A 17287-nucleotide genomic window follows, 5' to 3' on the forward strand; every position below is an offset into this window, starting at 1 on the left:
CTATTAAAAGTCACTTCTTTTCTTAAAATGATATCGTTCTCTCAAAGACAGTTGGTAGCATCGATATTATTTTTCGTTGAAATAGGATATTATGGTTTTTCGCCATTTCATTTTGTCAGTATATTTTATTTATCCCGCTTAAAGCACGTTGCTGCTGTCACTATATTTATATATAAGTCATATTAAGTGAATTGCTGTATTTTTGTTGCAATAAAGTAATGTAACCTGATCCGAAGTTGGATAATCCGGATCAAAGATTGTTTTGGAATTCAGTTAAACCTCCAGGACAGTGTCTTCGTAGTCTTGGACAAGTTATAGAGCGGTTGCTTTGTTGTAATATTCATTTTACTAATAATATTCAATATAAAAAATAGTATAAACAAAACGAGAGTATTACTAAATTTAGGAGTATATATCCACTAAAATATCACCAAACTGTTTATCGGGTCACTGAGCCCGACACGACAAGGCGTAGAGTCAGCTGTTTACAAGCTTGTCTGGTCACAAGTAGGTCACAGGCCATATACGGCTCAAACTCATCGACTTTCCCTCTCACCCGTCGCGACGCTCCACGCACTGTCCTCTCTGCTTATTGCTACCTGCTAGCAGCCAACATGCCACTAGCACCAAAAAATTAAAGCCGTAAACTACTAACTTTAAAGTTTAATATTTTCTATTGTAAAACTGTTGTGATTTGTGTTAAGAATATTACATTAAGTTTTTCTTGTGTTACTCCTAATAATAGGGTGTATATTATGTCTGGAAAACACCCAAATATATCCTTTAATAATTTAAATATTAAATTTGAAACCTCTTACAATCGTTGATAGAGATTGAGCATCTACTTTTTGGAACAATGTTTTTGTTATGTCACACACCAACGGGGGACGTCCTGCCGAGGGTATCGTGAATATTCTTAATGGAAGCCTATACCTTTGTGATACATAATTTTAAAGGTAATAGCTTACTGAATTGAATGCCACAAACCGCATCTCAAAGGAATTATTCTATCAGAAAATAGAGCAATTTTTAGTATTGAAAATTTACTGATGTTCAACAATGTAATTTTAACATGGTTCTTGTCTTGCCACAAAATGTGTTACACTAATTTTTTTAGCATTTTTTAAATGTTCAATTAAAATAAAATAAACAATATTATTTTAAGCTGGTTTCATTAGTACAAATTTACCAGTTTTTTATTACAATGAATAAAACTTATGAGTCACTTTCTCTGATTACTTATGAATCTGTACTTGGTGTTTTCCAGTCAGCAGGAAGGTTTAAAGAGACAAAAGGTCACTAGCCTATGAGAAACATTATTGTGTTATTAATCATCTGGTCTACAGGTTTCAGTTTGTTGAGCATGGAGCTTTCACTAGACAGGTCTAAGCTTGGGAATTACAAATTGGACAAAGGTCATATCATTCCTGTCGAGTTAATCAGTGTCTCTGAAGCATTGCTGTCAACAAGTTAATCTAATTACAGTAGTTCAGTTTTTATTTGGCATTTTAATGGAATTGTCTGAAAGAGAACGAATTACTCTGTTGATGATGCGAGGATATGGCGATCGTCAAAGATCTTATCGGGAAGTTTGTAAATTTGTTTAATGACACTTTCCCAGAAAGGAATCCCATAAGTGTTTCAACAATATCAAAAAACTATTGAGCGTTTTTGAAATGACAGGGAGTGTACGTAATCGGCCAAAGTCGGGTAGGATACAATCTGCAACAGATGAAGAACATGCACTAGATGTTTTGCAAACATTTATTGAAGACCCACATACATCGCTCAGAAAAGCTGGCACAGCAACATGATATGCACCCTATGTCTGTGAGTAAGATTTTGAAAATTAATAAATACAAACCATTTATAGTTCATTTAGGTCCAACAGTTAAGTGAGGATGATTACGACAGAAGAGTTTGAGTTTTGTGAACTTGTGATGCGCAAATGTGATGACAATAGAGATTTTCTGACCAACATACTATTTTCTGATGAGGCAACTTTTTTCCTAAATGGCAATGTTAACAGGCACAATTGCCGTTACTGGGCTAGTGAAAAACCCCACATTGGATTACTGAGTCCCATTCACAGCAACCACAAAAAAACTGAACGTATGGTGTGGAATTTTAGGTAACAAAATGTTGGACCCTTTTTCATCAATGGAAATTTAAATGCCGAACTTTACTACAATATGCTCCAAAATGAAATAATCCCAGCTATTCAAATTGCATCAGGAGAATACTTTGATAATGTATGGTTTTTCAGCAGGATGGTGCTCCACCCCATTATGGGAGACAGGTAAGAGAGTATTTGGATTTAAGGTTTCCTCATAAATGGAATTGGCCGAAGAGGAGAAAATCGAATGGCCTCCAAGATCTCCGGATTTGTCACCAATCGATTATTTCCTATGGGGTCATTTAAAATCCAATGTTTATAGAAGAAAGCCTCATAATTTGGAAGACCTAAGAAACAGGATTATAGAGGAGATTGCTTTGATAACTGAAGAAATGTTAGGCAACTCTGTCGAATCATTTTACACAAGATTGGCTCATTGTCAAACCGTAGAAGGAACATAGTTCGAACAATTGCTTTGACACCAAATGCAGGTAAAACGTTTGTTGTAAGACTTTTCTAACAGCATACATTATTTTTTATTTGTAATAAGAAATCAATAACATAAGTATTTCCATAATTGTACTGTAATAAAAACTGGCAAATTTGTGCTAATAGAACCAGCTTAAAATGAAAATTTTTGTTTTATTTAATTGAACATTTTAAAAAAAATGCTAAAAAATTAGTGTAACACATTTTGTGGCAAGAACCATGTTAAAATTGCATTGTTGAACATCAGTAAATTTTCAATACTAAAAATGCTCTATTTTCTGATAGAATAATTCCCTTGAGATGGCGGTTTGTGGCATTCAATTCAGTAAGCTATTTACCTTTAAAATTATGTATCACAAGGTATAGGCTTCCATTAAGAATATTCACGATACCCTCGGCAGGACGTCCCCCGTTGGTGTGACATAACAAAACATTGTTCCAAAAAGTAGATGCCCAATCTCTATCACGATTGTAAGAGGTTGTCAAATTTATATTTAAAATTATTAAAGGATATATTTGAGTGTTTCCAGACATAATATACACCCTGTATATCTTTACCGACTCCTTTTTTCCACAGAACAATTCTTGTAAGGCTCTTTCCCACTTCCATAATACTATAGGCTACTATATGTAAAAACTATATTTAGTGTTTTACGAAACTAAAAATTTTCATACCAAACATTCCATTAGTCATATTTTAAAATACGATGGATATGAAGGATTGTGAGAAACATTTGCCATTGTCATCTGTTACAATAACAGTAACATGGCGTTTTGAGGATTTGTTAAATACTTTCTTTTGCAGGTGTAAATCCTAAAACATAAGGTTAAGCATGCATATATATATATTGGTTGTAACTATAATTTTTGGTTATTTTCTTTTTATTTTGCTTCCTGACAATGTGAGTATAGAAATATAGCTTCCTACGAAATATAGAAGCTTTTACATCTTTGTTTTTTATTTCAATAAGTGAAATACAGGGTGTAAGTTAAGTCTTGACACCCTTGGATATATTTTAAACGGATCGAGATATCGATGTAAATCCTTTACCATGCTTATTTAAATACTTTTTTTGATTTTTTGAAAAATAGATTTTTTAAACGACAGGTACGGGGGGGTAACTTTAAATTTTCAAATTTCAATCCCTATCTTGTTATATATTATTTTAATGGTATGTTTAATAGAAATATGATGACAGAAAACATCTCTACGGCGTTTCTAGCAAAAGCCATAGCCAAATAACCCCTTGCACCTAGAAAAAGTTCTTAAGTCACTTTTTATCAAAACTATATACACAAAACAATCTGTTGCTACGTAATGGGATGAGCTGTGCACCTCTTACGTCCTTCAATGTAATAAGTGCTCAAATTGTTGACCTCCAGCAGTTTGACAATGGGCTAGCCTTGTGTAAAAAGCTGAGACGGCATTAGAAATTGACACTCGAGAAATTAATTGTGCCTTTTCTAGAAGTTTTTCATGTAAGTTTTGGATGTCAATTGGCTTCGTTTGGTAGACTAAATTGTTCATGCGGCCCCAGAAGAAATAGTTCAGTGGATTAAGGTCAGGAGATATTGCTGGCCATTCCATAGCTCCCTTTAGACCTATACATATTCTTGGGAAAGTATTGATCAAATACTGTCGCACATTCCGGCCATAATGTGGAGGGTGCGCCACCTTGTGGTAACCAAATCGACTCTTGTCCAAACATGTGTTGAAGTGCAGGCACAATCTGATTGGAAGCATGTATAAATAATGTTCAATGATTAAATTTCCGTCAGTTATGAAAGGTCCAACTAACGTTTTGTTAATTATTTCTGCTCAAACATTAACTTTTAACGTACATTGTGTATGAGCTTCGATACACCAATGTGGATTTACGTCGGACCAATACCGACAGTTATGCTTATGCCGGCAAGACGTGGGGGCGTCGAAATGTAAAACGAAAAAATAGGCTGACAAATGGTTGGTTTTTAATCCTTCCAAATAAAAATGTTAAAGGGTGGACTACAGTACAAATGTCAATGCGTTACGATGTGTATCTATTTCCCCATCTTATACTCAGTCGGAAATATCTACTTCAGCCAAAGAAGAGCAGCTTAAAAAAAGGTTTATTGACAAATTGCTCGAACACGAAAATTTAACATTCCTTGATATGTGTTTCTGAGCGTGGAAATCTTAAGTTTCATCGTTTATATTCAGGATCAGATTATGCAAGAAAATTACTTATGAGCTGTATTACACTGCATTGTTGGTTCTGCAAAACTCATTCTGGGTGGGAATCGTTTAGGTGAAGTAAAGAAGTATGTGAATTTAGATACATACACATTGGTCAATCATTATTGAATACTTTATTGACCTACTATCTCACAACAGTTTTCCACTCAAACACTTCGGCATAAGAAGGGTTATGTTACTTATTTTTCTCATAACATTCATGACGAGTTTCTTGAAATGAATACCAAAAAATCATTTAAGACATTTTTGGAAGCCAAACATTTTTCTTTAATATTTGATTGCACGCCAGACATCAGCCACAAGGAGCAAATATCTCAGAGTTCAGCATGTAAAATAACTCTCTGGAAATAATACTGACAGCTTCTTACATTGTTTATTTAAGTTACCACAATCTAACTCAAGTATAATACGTATATTTAAGAAACCTAAATAACAAAACATTTATATTGCAAAAATAAATTCATTCGAGCGTTAATATTAATAGGTTAATATAAACAGTTTAATAAAAATTAATATTTACTGTACACTATTGAATATTGACTGTAATAATTGTAAATTTCAACCAAACTTTAAAGTGAGTTTTATAATATACACGTGAATACGTACCATAGGACACACAGGTACAAGAAGAAAGAAAATGGACTAACGTTAAATGTATAGCTAGTGATGTGGAATCCCTAATTCCTGAAGAAGTGATATTTGTGTGTGATCATTGAATAGTAAAAGAAATAAATTATAATTTTAAATTGCAAATATAATAATTAATTAAATCCACTGCTATTATTATCAATAAATATTAATTTTCTTTGTAATAAATTGTTTTTCTTCTTTATTAATCCTTCTACATTTTGCTGCAAAATTATTGAAGAATTTTTTATATATGATAGTTGTAAAAGCGGGTTTTAACTTTGGACTGCGGGTATTGTGTAATTAAAATATTGGCAACATTGTTCGTAATCTTTTTGAATTCAGATTTCAGATTCAGACTCGCATATGTCAAAAGTCAAAATAATTATTCTGTAAACTTCTCAGAAATCATATTTGGTGAAGTGAAGGATAATTTTTTTTTTAGATATTCTTGTACTCGGTACCTTGGGGGAATAGTCTAAGGTTAATTTAAGTCGTTCGACATATTTTAGCTCTTCTTTAAAGTGTTTTTATAATTTAAGTTCAGCAGTTAAGTGGTGCAATATAAAATGCCTATCAGTGGCTATGATACTCACGACGATGGTCCCGGATTTGTAGGAATAAGATTTTGCCAAGAATGGTAAGTTGATTAATTAACTATACAGGAAAATTTCTGTTCGTCATTTGTTACACTCAACTATCCTGTAAGATGATTGGTGTAAAATTTTATAAATAGACATAAGATTGAAGGGTTTAACCTATCCTAACCTTTAAGTTTAGGTTAAAATAGGGTAGACTAAGTAGCCTTGTTCTCCATCATTGTTACCCTATAAGTATCACAAATAAAATTGTGCCAAAATGTTATATAATACTTTTTTAATTAAGCCACATTACCTAAAATTTAATTAAACCAAATGTTTAAATTGTTTTAAAATAGATGTTTTATCTACAGAAAGAGTTTTTAGACCCTGACACAGAAAAATGATCAGCTTGTTTGAAATTTAGCCTAGGTTATAAGCGTATTCCAAATCCTTTGGACACCAGTATCTAGGGGGACCGGGAGGAATCAAGAGTTTCTAGATGGGGGATAACCTGTTCATAAACATTCAGAGCAAAAAAAAAGGATGTATACAATTTAGGGAGGATAGGTCTAGGTAATTCTAAGCTAGTGATGGGCTAACTTCAATCTCGTTCATTTTATAGTATGACGATCCGGCATTCCTTAGACGGTAATAGTATAATAAAAACAAAGGCTACAGTATAATAAGTGGCCACCAATACAATTGGAATATGATTATCGATAATATTGAATACAACATTTTACCTATTCATAAATAATCATTGCCAGCTTTCCTTATTTAGGCTAGTGATGTCATTACCAGCTGCTGTTATTTTGTTTATATACTCTCAAAATAATTTTATAAACACTGAGCAATGTTTTAAATGTTTACAAGATAATGACCTTGCTCCATTAAATTCGAATTGTCCAGTTTGTATTGACAAGATGAAAACTAGAATTAAAGGTGAAAATCATAAGAAAAGTAAGAACAAACATGGTGTATATAAAAACGATCTTGAGAAAAATGTTCTTGAACATTCTAAATTTGGTTACAAATGTAATGAAAAATCGTGTACTAGGCCTATTTTAGTTGAAATCAAACAAACTATGACTTTTAATTGTTAATAAATGTACTTTAGACAATATCAGTATACCTACCTGCAGAAATGCCATTTCAGATCCGCTAAAGTAATCGTAAACACTACGCTGCTCACACCTCGTTTCAGTATAGTTTAGTTTTTTTATGCAATATGAAACAAATACATTTATTTTACGTATAAAACTATAGCATCATCATAATATAATTTTAAAAGCATAAAACTTAATTCAATTCGCTCAAAACTAATTTAAAGTAAAATCGTGTTTAGAAATACATTTAAAATTGAATTCTTGTATTTCGTTATTGACTAATGGCGGCAAGAACAGTGACGTAATTGTCTTATTTGTTTCACAAGCAGTCATGTTTATCCTTAGAAATACATAAAGTAATTAAATGTTATTGTTTTGTTGTACTTATATTAATTATATATTATATTTTAATTTGTAAATTATATTAATATTTACATATACTTTAATTTCTAAGATTGAAAACAAGCAAAATCATATTGTTCTTTGAAATATCTAGGCCTATTACGCTATTTGGTCCGACATTTTGTTTTTAGTCTTTGACAGTTTGCTTTTAGTCGCTTGGATAGTAATGAATATTGATGATACGAATCATTTGATAATCAAAATCCAATTGTGTTGATGGCCGCAGCTAAAACAAAAATAAATGTCAGAAAGCCATTGTTAACTTTTCCAAGCGATAATAAGGTTCATTGTGCACACACTGCATCATTTCTTATTTCATCCATCCTGAAGAGGGTTTGAAGTGCTCATGTAATCTAAGCTTGATTTTTAAGTACTATTTCATTGTATGTTTTCTGCCAGCAGTACAACCTGCACTTATGGCGAGCAGAGTTTGTAATTGGTTCTTTCCTGCCACGTTGAACGATTTGTCGCGAGAAAGTACCAATTACAAATGCCTTTGGGCTTCATTGGTACCTAACACTGCCAGCATAAATAGAAAAACATCTCTCGAGATAGTACATAAATTAAAGCTCAGACCATGTTAATGCTGCAATATTGATGGGTTTTGCATTAAAGCAACACCAAATTCAATCTATAATACTATGTAAATTGGACTGGCCATCATGCACAGGACTTATTTGACTTTTTCATGTACCTTAAAACGCTTTAAGTATTAGGTAATAAAAATGGGTAAATGTTTACTTAGTCACTTTCACAATATTTGTTGTTCTTTTGGTATTTATTTACATTAGCGTGACCATGGAAAATGGACTTTTTTCATGGCTTGGGCATTTATAGCCAAGTATTATTATCACAGGTGCATATGAACTGGGGTGAAAGTATATTATTGTTTTATATTTATGCCTTTCGGACATTATTGCGTTAAGGAGCAGGGGCATCACGTGATCTGGGATTCAACTTTTGCAAGCTCGAGTTAATTTTTTTTCTAAAAGAGCAGGCAGTGCACAGCACTGTGCAGCGGGCAGGCATCGTTGACAGGATTAACGTATTAGTCAGACTCGTCTTTACGAATTGCTTCCACGTGAGATACCGAACATCCAACACAAAAGGTGTGCCATTACCACTACTGAACTAGGAGGTTAAGAATAGACGTGGAGGAACAACGGTATTTCAAAATGGCGTCCCTTCTTTATTTGAGTATTACCAAACTGGCAAATATGGATAGTGTTGCCAGAGGTACGATAATTATCGTAAAAGTACGATAATTTCATTGATTTTATGTGCCGGTAAGATACACGATGGGTAGTTATTATCGTACCATGAAAGATTTTTGACAAATTTATACAAGTAACAAACCAAAAGTTAATTATAACATAATTTATTATACGACAATAACACACTTTTTCATTAAATGTGTTTGGTACAATTATTTTATATGAAAGTACGATAATTTCTCGTTGTTGGTATGATAATCGGTTTTTTAAATCTGGCTATGCTGAGTTTGAGCAGATGCGGAGTTATAGGAAACTGTCAAAAACGGAGTTTTCAGAGGATTTAAAAAAATCGTAGCTCCTTTGATTTTCGTTGCCGACGAATTTTTTCTTCAATATTGTTTTCAGGAAAAATTGTAGTTTTTAGGAAAAAAAAATGAACATACCTTTCCATGGTTACGTTAATGTAAATTGATACCGTTCTTTTTTTCAAGATCAACAAATATTGAAATTAAAAATTGAATTAAAAACCAAGATAGTATCAATAGGTATATAAAACTCAAAAAGGCTGATCACTAAAGCTTGAGAGCTAATATATTACAAGCTCATGATGTAATCATATTCTACTTAGCTGGCCAGTGGCCACTTCTGTAGAAGTACACAAAAAAAGTAAATTCCTATAACAAAGTGAAAGAATACAAATCGTCTGTTCTATCCATTCTGACAAAATAATAAGTAGTATACTTTAACCATAGTGCACTCACAAAAATAACTTTTACATTGAATATCCAGAAAAAACATCACTCACTAGCACCAGAAAGGAGTAAACAACACTCTTTCTGCAAACCAATTCTAACCAATCAGGAAAAACAACAGAGATGCCCTAAAAAGAGATGCACAGTAACAAACACGACGAAAGTGACAAGGAAAAATTATGAATAATCATCATGGTAGAAATTGTAGCCAAAATGATGAAAAAAAGAAAATGTACCGACAAATTTAAATTTTTAAGTTTAAAGACAACTGTTTTAATTGCCCTATAACACCCATCATTGAGAAAGATATTACTCACAGTGATAGTACATGGATTAAGGATTGATTGTCTCTTTCATGAGAATATAGATTCCCTATGAAGAAAGCTTTATATTGGTTGTCTTATTGTAATTTAGATTTTGTGTTTCAGCAATAACATGTTGTATCCAAGAGAAGATAAGGAAAATAAGGTGTTGCTATATGCTGTAAGTATATTGTTAAATATTTACTATATCATATATACTTTGATATTTAAATTTTTTTAGAGACAAATACATGCGTAAATTTATAAAACAAGTATCATTGCATAAATAGTAGGACTGTTAATGGTACTCTATACCCAGCAGGGATCCAGTTGAACCTACCACTGGGCACAGCAATAAGCGATGTCACTTAAATCTTGGCAACCTTATGGGTGTCCAGGAGTGGCACATCACTATCCGCAAATGTTGAGATTCTGGGGTGCACGGGCAATTCGACACGTCTAGTCCATTGCGGGAGATGACTGTTGGAGTTTGGTGATCAGAAAGCAGTGATCACAATAAACTGTAAATGTTGATTAAATTGGCCTATGACAGTAAAGTGATTAATTGATATACCAGGTTATTTACCATGAATTTTGTTGTATAGAACAGTCAAATCATTAAAATTTAATCATGAATACAAATCAAGTATGTTAGATATGATAAACAAATGTATTACTTAGCCTTGAATGCTGAAATCATATGGTAATAATAATTATTACCTGGCATATTCATTAACTTTTAAACAAACTGTTTCAGTGCCGAAACTGTGACTACAAGACATTGGCTGACAGCAACTGCATTTATGTAAATAAAATTATGCACGAAATCGAGTAAGTGTTCATTTTAAGCTTTGTTACTTAATGTATTTATGTTTATGTTTTTAATAATTTAATATAGATTCATTGACAACACAAGTCTTACAAGTTCAATTCAATAAGTTTTCTAATGATTGTAGTCAGAAGCAAATAAGTCAGACATAATCTGAAAACAAAATTTAAAGTAAGTACAAAGAATATGTTTGTTATGGTAGTAAATGGTACGATTGGTTAATATAAAATTTGTAAAATTATTTATTTTATATAGGTAGTCTAAAGAAAAAGAAGAAATTATATATATAAATCTGGATTGAATCAATACAAATAAGACAAACACATTCAGTATATTACAATAATGGGTTAATCATGCAAAACTGTGATTATGTAACCAGTTACTCGTTCAGTTTAACCCATTGCGGGCTACAAAGAATTTTAGCGTGTGACACCCAGCAGCCGAAGTTGTTTACAGTGGTAGGCAGTCGACCATGGCATATACACAGTTTATTTGTGGTAATTTTAACTGCACTACTTTAACAAATTATATTTTTATGTAATACTATATGCATTCATTTATTTAGATAAAACTGACTAAAATAATAAAAAAAATCTAAACTAATGGACAGTATACTAAAATATTTTACTTACATTAATTGATTGATACTCTGAAGTAAAATTATCCTAAGGCAAATGGAATAACAACAGTAAAATAAAATAGAAACTTTATTTTTACACGATATACACAAACACTATATACAGATTTTTCAGTTGAGCAAATTTGTGTGGTAGCTCGGGATTATACACTGTTATTAACGGACAAACTCGAACTTATTCATCTTCAAACAAATCATCATTGTCACCATATGCTCTGTAACTGCGACTTTCTGATAATAATCTGTCATATTCTGAAGAACACTGGTTATAACCCATTTTAAATAACAAACGCGTCCGACTGCAATTTATTACAATCAAAACTGAAAGTGAAAGTGAAGATCATGTTAGTTACAGCTGATCTAGTGAGAGCGCATTCTAGTGGAAAAAGCACGAAATAAACAGTAATTGCTAAACAGCGAACAGAGGACACAAAGCGCACGTCTTTGAGCGATTGGTCAACTGAACGGTCGGACGTGTAGAGCATGTCGTTCACCTGCAATGGGCGAACTTCCTATCACCAGAAGAAGTTTAGTCCTCTGCCACTTGTAGTTATCTCTGACCATATTGGATGTGAAAGCGATATTTGATATGTTATTTTTGTAAAATATTGTTAAATATATGAATTCAACCAAACTTTATTTGTGTGTGGAACAAGTAACCAGTTTCTCATTTTATGGCAATCAATTCTCCTACTTGCCATATTGGCAATAAGGTTTGGACCCTCCTAACTAACAGATACAAAACTGGTTAAAGTAATATAAATTTAAAATAATATATACATCTTAGGCTATGCTTAAGTTAACATTTTTTGACAAACTCTTTGTAGACCATCCTCCATTGGATGTGAAGAGTCAATAACTACCTTAAAAACTATTTCTTAAGTCCAGTATTAATTTACTACATTTAACTTTCACAACTTTAGCCAAGACAAGAATATTATACCACCTTAAACAGGACCTACATTGTAAATGTTTCAAACTTTAAATCAGCGTAATATTTTAAAGAGTGAACCTTTTTAGGTCAGATTTGCTGCATTTTACTCTACTAATAGAGACCTTTAATTCGATGTACTATATTAAACCTATGCTCTAATTTAAGATTTCCTTTTGACTCCTTGTGGACCATCTCCCTGACACTGCAAAAAAATTGTAGTTACTTAAAAAAGTAGATCTATAGGTGCAGTAATGATGTACCAAGTTTTATTGCTTTATTTGTAATTGTTGGGGAATTATCAAGCCCATGCAGGACTTTTTTACACCCTGAATGTATTTATAAAATAAAACATTATAAAAATGTGTTCTTTCTTTGTAAAAAGTTATATACATTTCCATTTTAGAGATAAATTTTAAACAAATTGTACATTGTGTTCATAAATTACTCTATTAAACTTCACTAGTTGATATTTGATAATATAATTTGACGGTCAAATTAAGTAAGAGTGTACTTTAATGTCATTTTAAGTATAGTACTATCTTGCTTATCTGTTTTTGTTACCAAGAAACAAAATCATATATTTAAATGAAATAAATATATGAAATTTTTTTAATTTTTATTCTGATTAAGACTTGTTTTGAATTAAAATTTCAGAAAGATATCTAGATTTCAAAGTGACAGACTCAAAAACAAAAAATTGTATAAAACATGTATAAGAATAGTCAAATATGGGTTACTTTTAGATGAACATATTAATACCATGTTTATTTTGCTACAACATTATAATGATGACGTAATACAGGTTTTACTGTGTGCCCTCATTTAATAATCAGCTGATTTAACAACTGATATTACTAGTCATTGTTAATAACAATTTGAACACTTGCTATGAGCTTCGTTTATTTAACCCTATGCACTCAAAAGCAGTATTTATGATTTGTCCTTGGAGCTCATATGGCCATTTGTTCGAAGCTCGGATTAATTTTTGCCATGTTACCTCAGCTTGTATGTCCAGCTGTACTGACCAAGATATAATATGGCCATAACTCGTAAGAGCAGTACCACTGGCCACTAAACAGCAGTTATTTTCTAATATTTTCTTTGTTTTATAATGCATGGTGAGTGCTGAAACCATCGAGCAGCTTTATTTTAAAGTAATTTTTAAGTAAAGCAGTACATTTAAAATTAGCTATAATTTTTCTCTAAACATTGATTATGCAAAAAAGACAAATTATGCATATTGGGCATATACACTGAAGTGATATAAACCTAGAAAATTTTACTAGTAGACGAGTGCTAACTATTTTTGACTACACATAGGTGTGTATTTTTAAAAGTTTTACTCCATAAAAAATGTAAATACTGAGAAAAATGTAAAATAGTTCATGTCTGAGTATAACATAACTGTAAAGGGCCTACTTTTTATAACATTGTATTTACATATCTTTGTTAACAATATATGTATCAGAGTTAAATTTCCCAAATTTATGTTTATCTATATTAGAAAGGTTAATTAAAAATAAATGTTAAATTATTTACTACTTTTAATTAAATTACTTCAATCTGTACAGTAAAAATAAAGTCAAAAGTGGAAACTTGCTAAAGAGGCTACAACATACGAGGGCCATCCGGAAAGTAGTACCCGTTTCCGCCGCGTGAGGCGCTGACGACGCGAGTAGCCGCTGGTCAAGGTCAGATCGCTTCAGTGGCTTGTCTGCCTTTTCTGTTACAAGTTCCGTGACGCTAGCATTGCCTGTGTTGTTTCTGTGGCAGTTCATAATGTTTAAAAAAATTGAAAACGCCGCCAGTTGTGAAGTGAGGGCTATAATAAAATAAAATTCTCAAACGCAAGAAACGTTCGACCTTGTGATATTCATCGCCAATTAAAGGAAGTGTATGGAGACAATGTGATGGAAGAGTCATCTGTTCGGCGCTGGTGTCGTAATTTCAACTTTGGGGAGGGGGAACACACACGACGATGAGCGTTCAGGGAGACCATCTGTCATTACAGATCAACTGCTGAGGTCAGTAGACGAATTCGTGAGGAACGATCGGCACGTCACAATTGATGACATCTGTGAACATTTCCCTAATGTTTCTCGAACAATTGTTCATGAAATTGTCAAAGACCATCTGCATTATTCAAAAATTTGTGCAAGGTGGGTCCCTCGCATGCTTACAGATGAGCACAAAACCAAGCGTATGGCTGCTGCATTCACATTTTTGGAACGTTATTCTGATGAAGCAGACACGTTCTTGAATCGCATAGTTACTGGTGATGAAACGACTTTGTTATGCTTCACCTGAGAGTAAACGACAGTCAATGGAGTGGCATCATACTCATTCACCAAAGAAACCAAAAAAATTCAAGACTGTTCTGTCCACCAGGAAACTTATGGCAACCATTTTCTGGGATCGACGTGGTGTACTGCCTATTGATTTTATGGCCGAGACACTATTATTACGCTAATGCTAATGCGTATTGTGAAACATTAAAGAAATTACGGCGGGTACATACAAAATCGAGGAGAGGTTATTGTGTGATGGCGTCATTCTCCTCCATGACAATGCCAGGCCTCATGCAGCGGGGATAACACAACAACTTCTGCAGCAATTCAATTGGGAAATTTTTGACCATCCACCGTATAGTCCGGACTTGGCCCCTTCAGATTTTCATCTCTTTACAAAACTTAAAGAGTTTTTGGCGGGAAAAATATTTGACAGCGATGAAGAACTTAAAGAAGGTGTGACTACGTATTTCAATCGGCTGGCGGCGGAGGAATATGACGCTGGTATATAAAAACTCGTCACACGTTATGACAAATGCTTAAATTTGCTTGGAGATTATGTGGAGAAGTAGTTTAAGGTATGCTCTTTTCAATAAAAATGTTTATATTTGTTAATATTTACTTCTGTGTCTTTATTTCACAAACGGGTACTACTTTCCGGATGGCCCTTGTAATAATCTGCAGTACTGCTTTAGTCAAAGAAAATGTATGCAGTTGTAAATAGTGCGATAAAGGGAATTAACTGTCTTGTACTTACTGTTTTGTAAAGTAAACTTATTAGACTGATCTTGCTATTTAATAGTCTCACATTTTGTATAATTTCATTAACCATCAGAATAGCCCATCATGGCTATAAGGTTATTTACTATATAACAAATGTCAGCTAAGATGTTTTTATCAAACAAGTTTAGTGTAGATTCAAGACTAATACATATTTATGCTTTTTTAGTGAGTTGACACACATAGTGTCTGATGTCATCTCTGATCCTACATTGCCCAAGACTGAAGATCATCCTTGCCCTAAGTGCAGTCACAGAGAAGCAGTGTTCTTCCAGGCCCAAACACGTCGAGCTGAGGTATGTACACATTAAATATTTATCATGAGAACTGGCAGTCGGTTTATCTGGAGAAGCAGGATGAATTTGGTATTCTGGCTGATTAATAAAATTCTGCATACAGTAAACACAGTACTGTTTAGTATAATTTAAGAAATAAATTTTAATAAAACATTTGTCCTATTTTATTGTTTTCAAAAATTGCTTCCATCATAATTGTGTGTTTTTATATGTTGAATGCCTTACACAAATATAGTTTTAATTGTCTATTTAAAATAAAAAATTTAACTTTCGAGTAAAAATTCAGAAATAAGTTTAATATTAAACAATCATGATCATTAAATTTTGTATGGTTTACAAAACTAATCAATGTCACAATAGCACAATCACAATTAATGTACATAATTATATATTAATGCTTTTTTTTAAATTTTACAAATACTTGTAAATCAAATGCGAAATAAAAGTATTACAATTTATACCCAAAATTCTACCATTTGTTTTGTCTTAGCTATTACTATAAAAATATTTGGTATGCATTGGTTATTTATACAATTACAAACTTAAAAATAGTCCTATTAAAAAATATTTCAGTGACTATTAAAATTAGAAAGTTGAGTAGTGTACAAAATACAAGTTATTACAGTAAAAAAGCAACTGTAAAATTATTAAATTAATATCTAGTTTGTTTATACAGAGTTATATTAATGTTGTATATGTTGACATAAAACACTCTCTTTTCTTTTATATCTTGTTTGATCGAGTTGAACTTTACTTAGGTAAACATAAAATGCTTGAGTTTAATGCAAGCACTACATCAAATGTTATGTTGCCATTTCCAGAAATGAGATAACAGGTTTTAAATGCTGTTTTAACCATACTTAGAAGCATAAAAAAGCTCACGTTTTTACCATGATAAGTATTGAGATAAACATGAGCTTGGTATAAACCGTTACCTTTGTCACAGCCTGTACAACTAACAACAGAACAATCACATGAAACCATATTAAAAGGTTAACTTGGTGTAGGTGGTACACCACCTAAAATATTACACACATGTAATATTTTATTTACATTTTACACACATTAGTGTAGCAAGGAAGAGCATGATAACTGATTGTGAACAAAAATATTTTCAATCAAACATTCTTCCAAATATCCTTCAAAATAATTATTCAAAGATCAACAAAATCCATTAATACTTAAGAATTTTAAATGAAAAATTAGAAGTGTTTAAAAAACAATACCTAATTTAAACAAAAATATAAAGTTCTTTTGTAAATAAGGTTTAAGTTAATAACAAACTATTACTTGATGACAAAAATGTCATCTTGTAAAATTTATTGTATATTTGCAATGATTGTTATTTTTAAATGGTATGCAAATTAAATTTCTTATTTTTACTTACAGGAAGAAATGAGGCTTTACTACGTTTGTACCAACCAACACTGCACTCATAGATGGACTGAATAGACAGGAGTTGAATTTTTTAATTTTGTTTTGTAAAAGAAATAACCTTTCATTAAAATTATATAAATAAATATTATCAGAAGTATTACACAAGTTGTATTTTTATTATAAAACTTTACTTATGTTACTGTAATTTACGTAAATATAGTAGCTTTCTATTTTGTTAGCTAAAATGAGCTGTGATGTGATAAATAAAATTAATGTGGGGCATAAGTGAAAGCTACTTGGATTACTGTATTGTATTTTTTT

At 32.1% G+C, this 17287-nt stretch overlaps 1 protein-coding gene across 2 annotated transcripts; it reads left to right on the forward strand.

Moving 5' to 3' along the window:
• The first annotated feature begins 5821 nt into the window (after positions 1-5821).
• LOC124360455 (DNA-directed RNA polymerase II subunit RPB9) lies at positions 5822-17126 on the forward strand. Of its 2 annotated transcripts, none has more exons than XM_046814100.1 (5): positions 5822-6108; positions 9938-10006; positions 10583-10656; positions 15463-15589; positions 16979-17126. In XM_046814100.1, exons 1-5 carry the CDS (start codon positions 6106-6108, stop codon positions 17039-17041), a joined length of 336 nt encoding a protein of 111 aa, XP_046670056.1. In that variant the 5' UTR covers positions 5822-6105; the 3' UTR covers positions 17042-17126. The 2 variants fall into 2 exon arrangements, with proteins under 2 accessions (XP_046670056.1, XP_046670055.1); XM_046814099.1 differs by having other exon boundaries at positions 5828-6108; positions 9952-10006.
• The last annotated feature ends 161 nt before the right edge of the window (positions 17127-17287 follow it).

This window comes from Homalodisca vitripennis, chromosome 4 (assembly GCF_021130785.1).
Source record: "Homalodisca vitripennis isolate AUS2020 chromosome 4, UT_GWSS_2.1, whole genome shotgun sequence".
NCBI classification, from domain to species: domain Eukaryota; kingdom Metazoa; phylum Arthropoda; class Insecta; order Hemiptera; family Cicadellidae; genus Homalodisca; species Homalodisca vitripennis.

What these genes read in the sequence shown, in the direction of transcription:
- LOC124360455 (XM_046814099.1), top strand. Translation starts at nt 6,038, where the DNA reads ATGCCTATCAGTGGCTATGATACTCACGACGATGGTCCCGGATTTGTA. An exon ending in ATAAGATTTTGCCAAGAATG is followed by an intron (nt 6,109 to 9,951) that starts GTAAGTTGATTA and finishes TTTGTGTTTCAG; the next exon opens with CAATAACATGTTGTATCCAA. An exon ending in AAAATTATGCACGAAATCGA is followed by an intron (nt 10,657 to 15,462) that starts GTAAGTGTTCAT and finishes ATGCTTTTTTAG; the next exon opens with TGAGTTGACACACATAGTGT.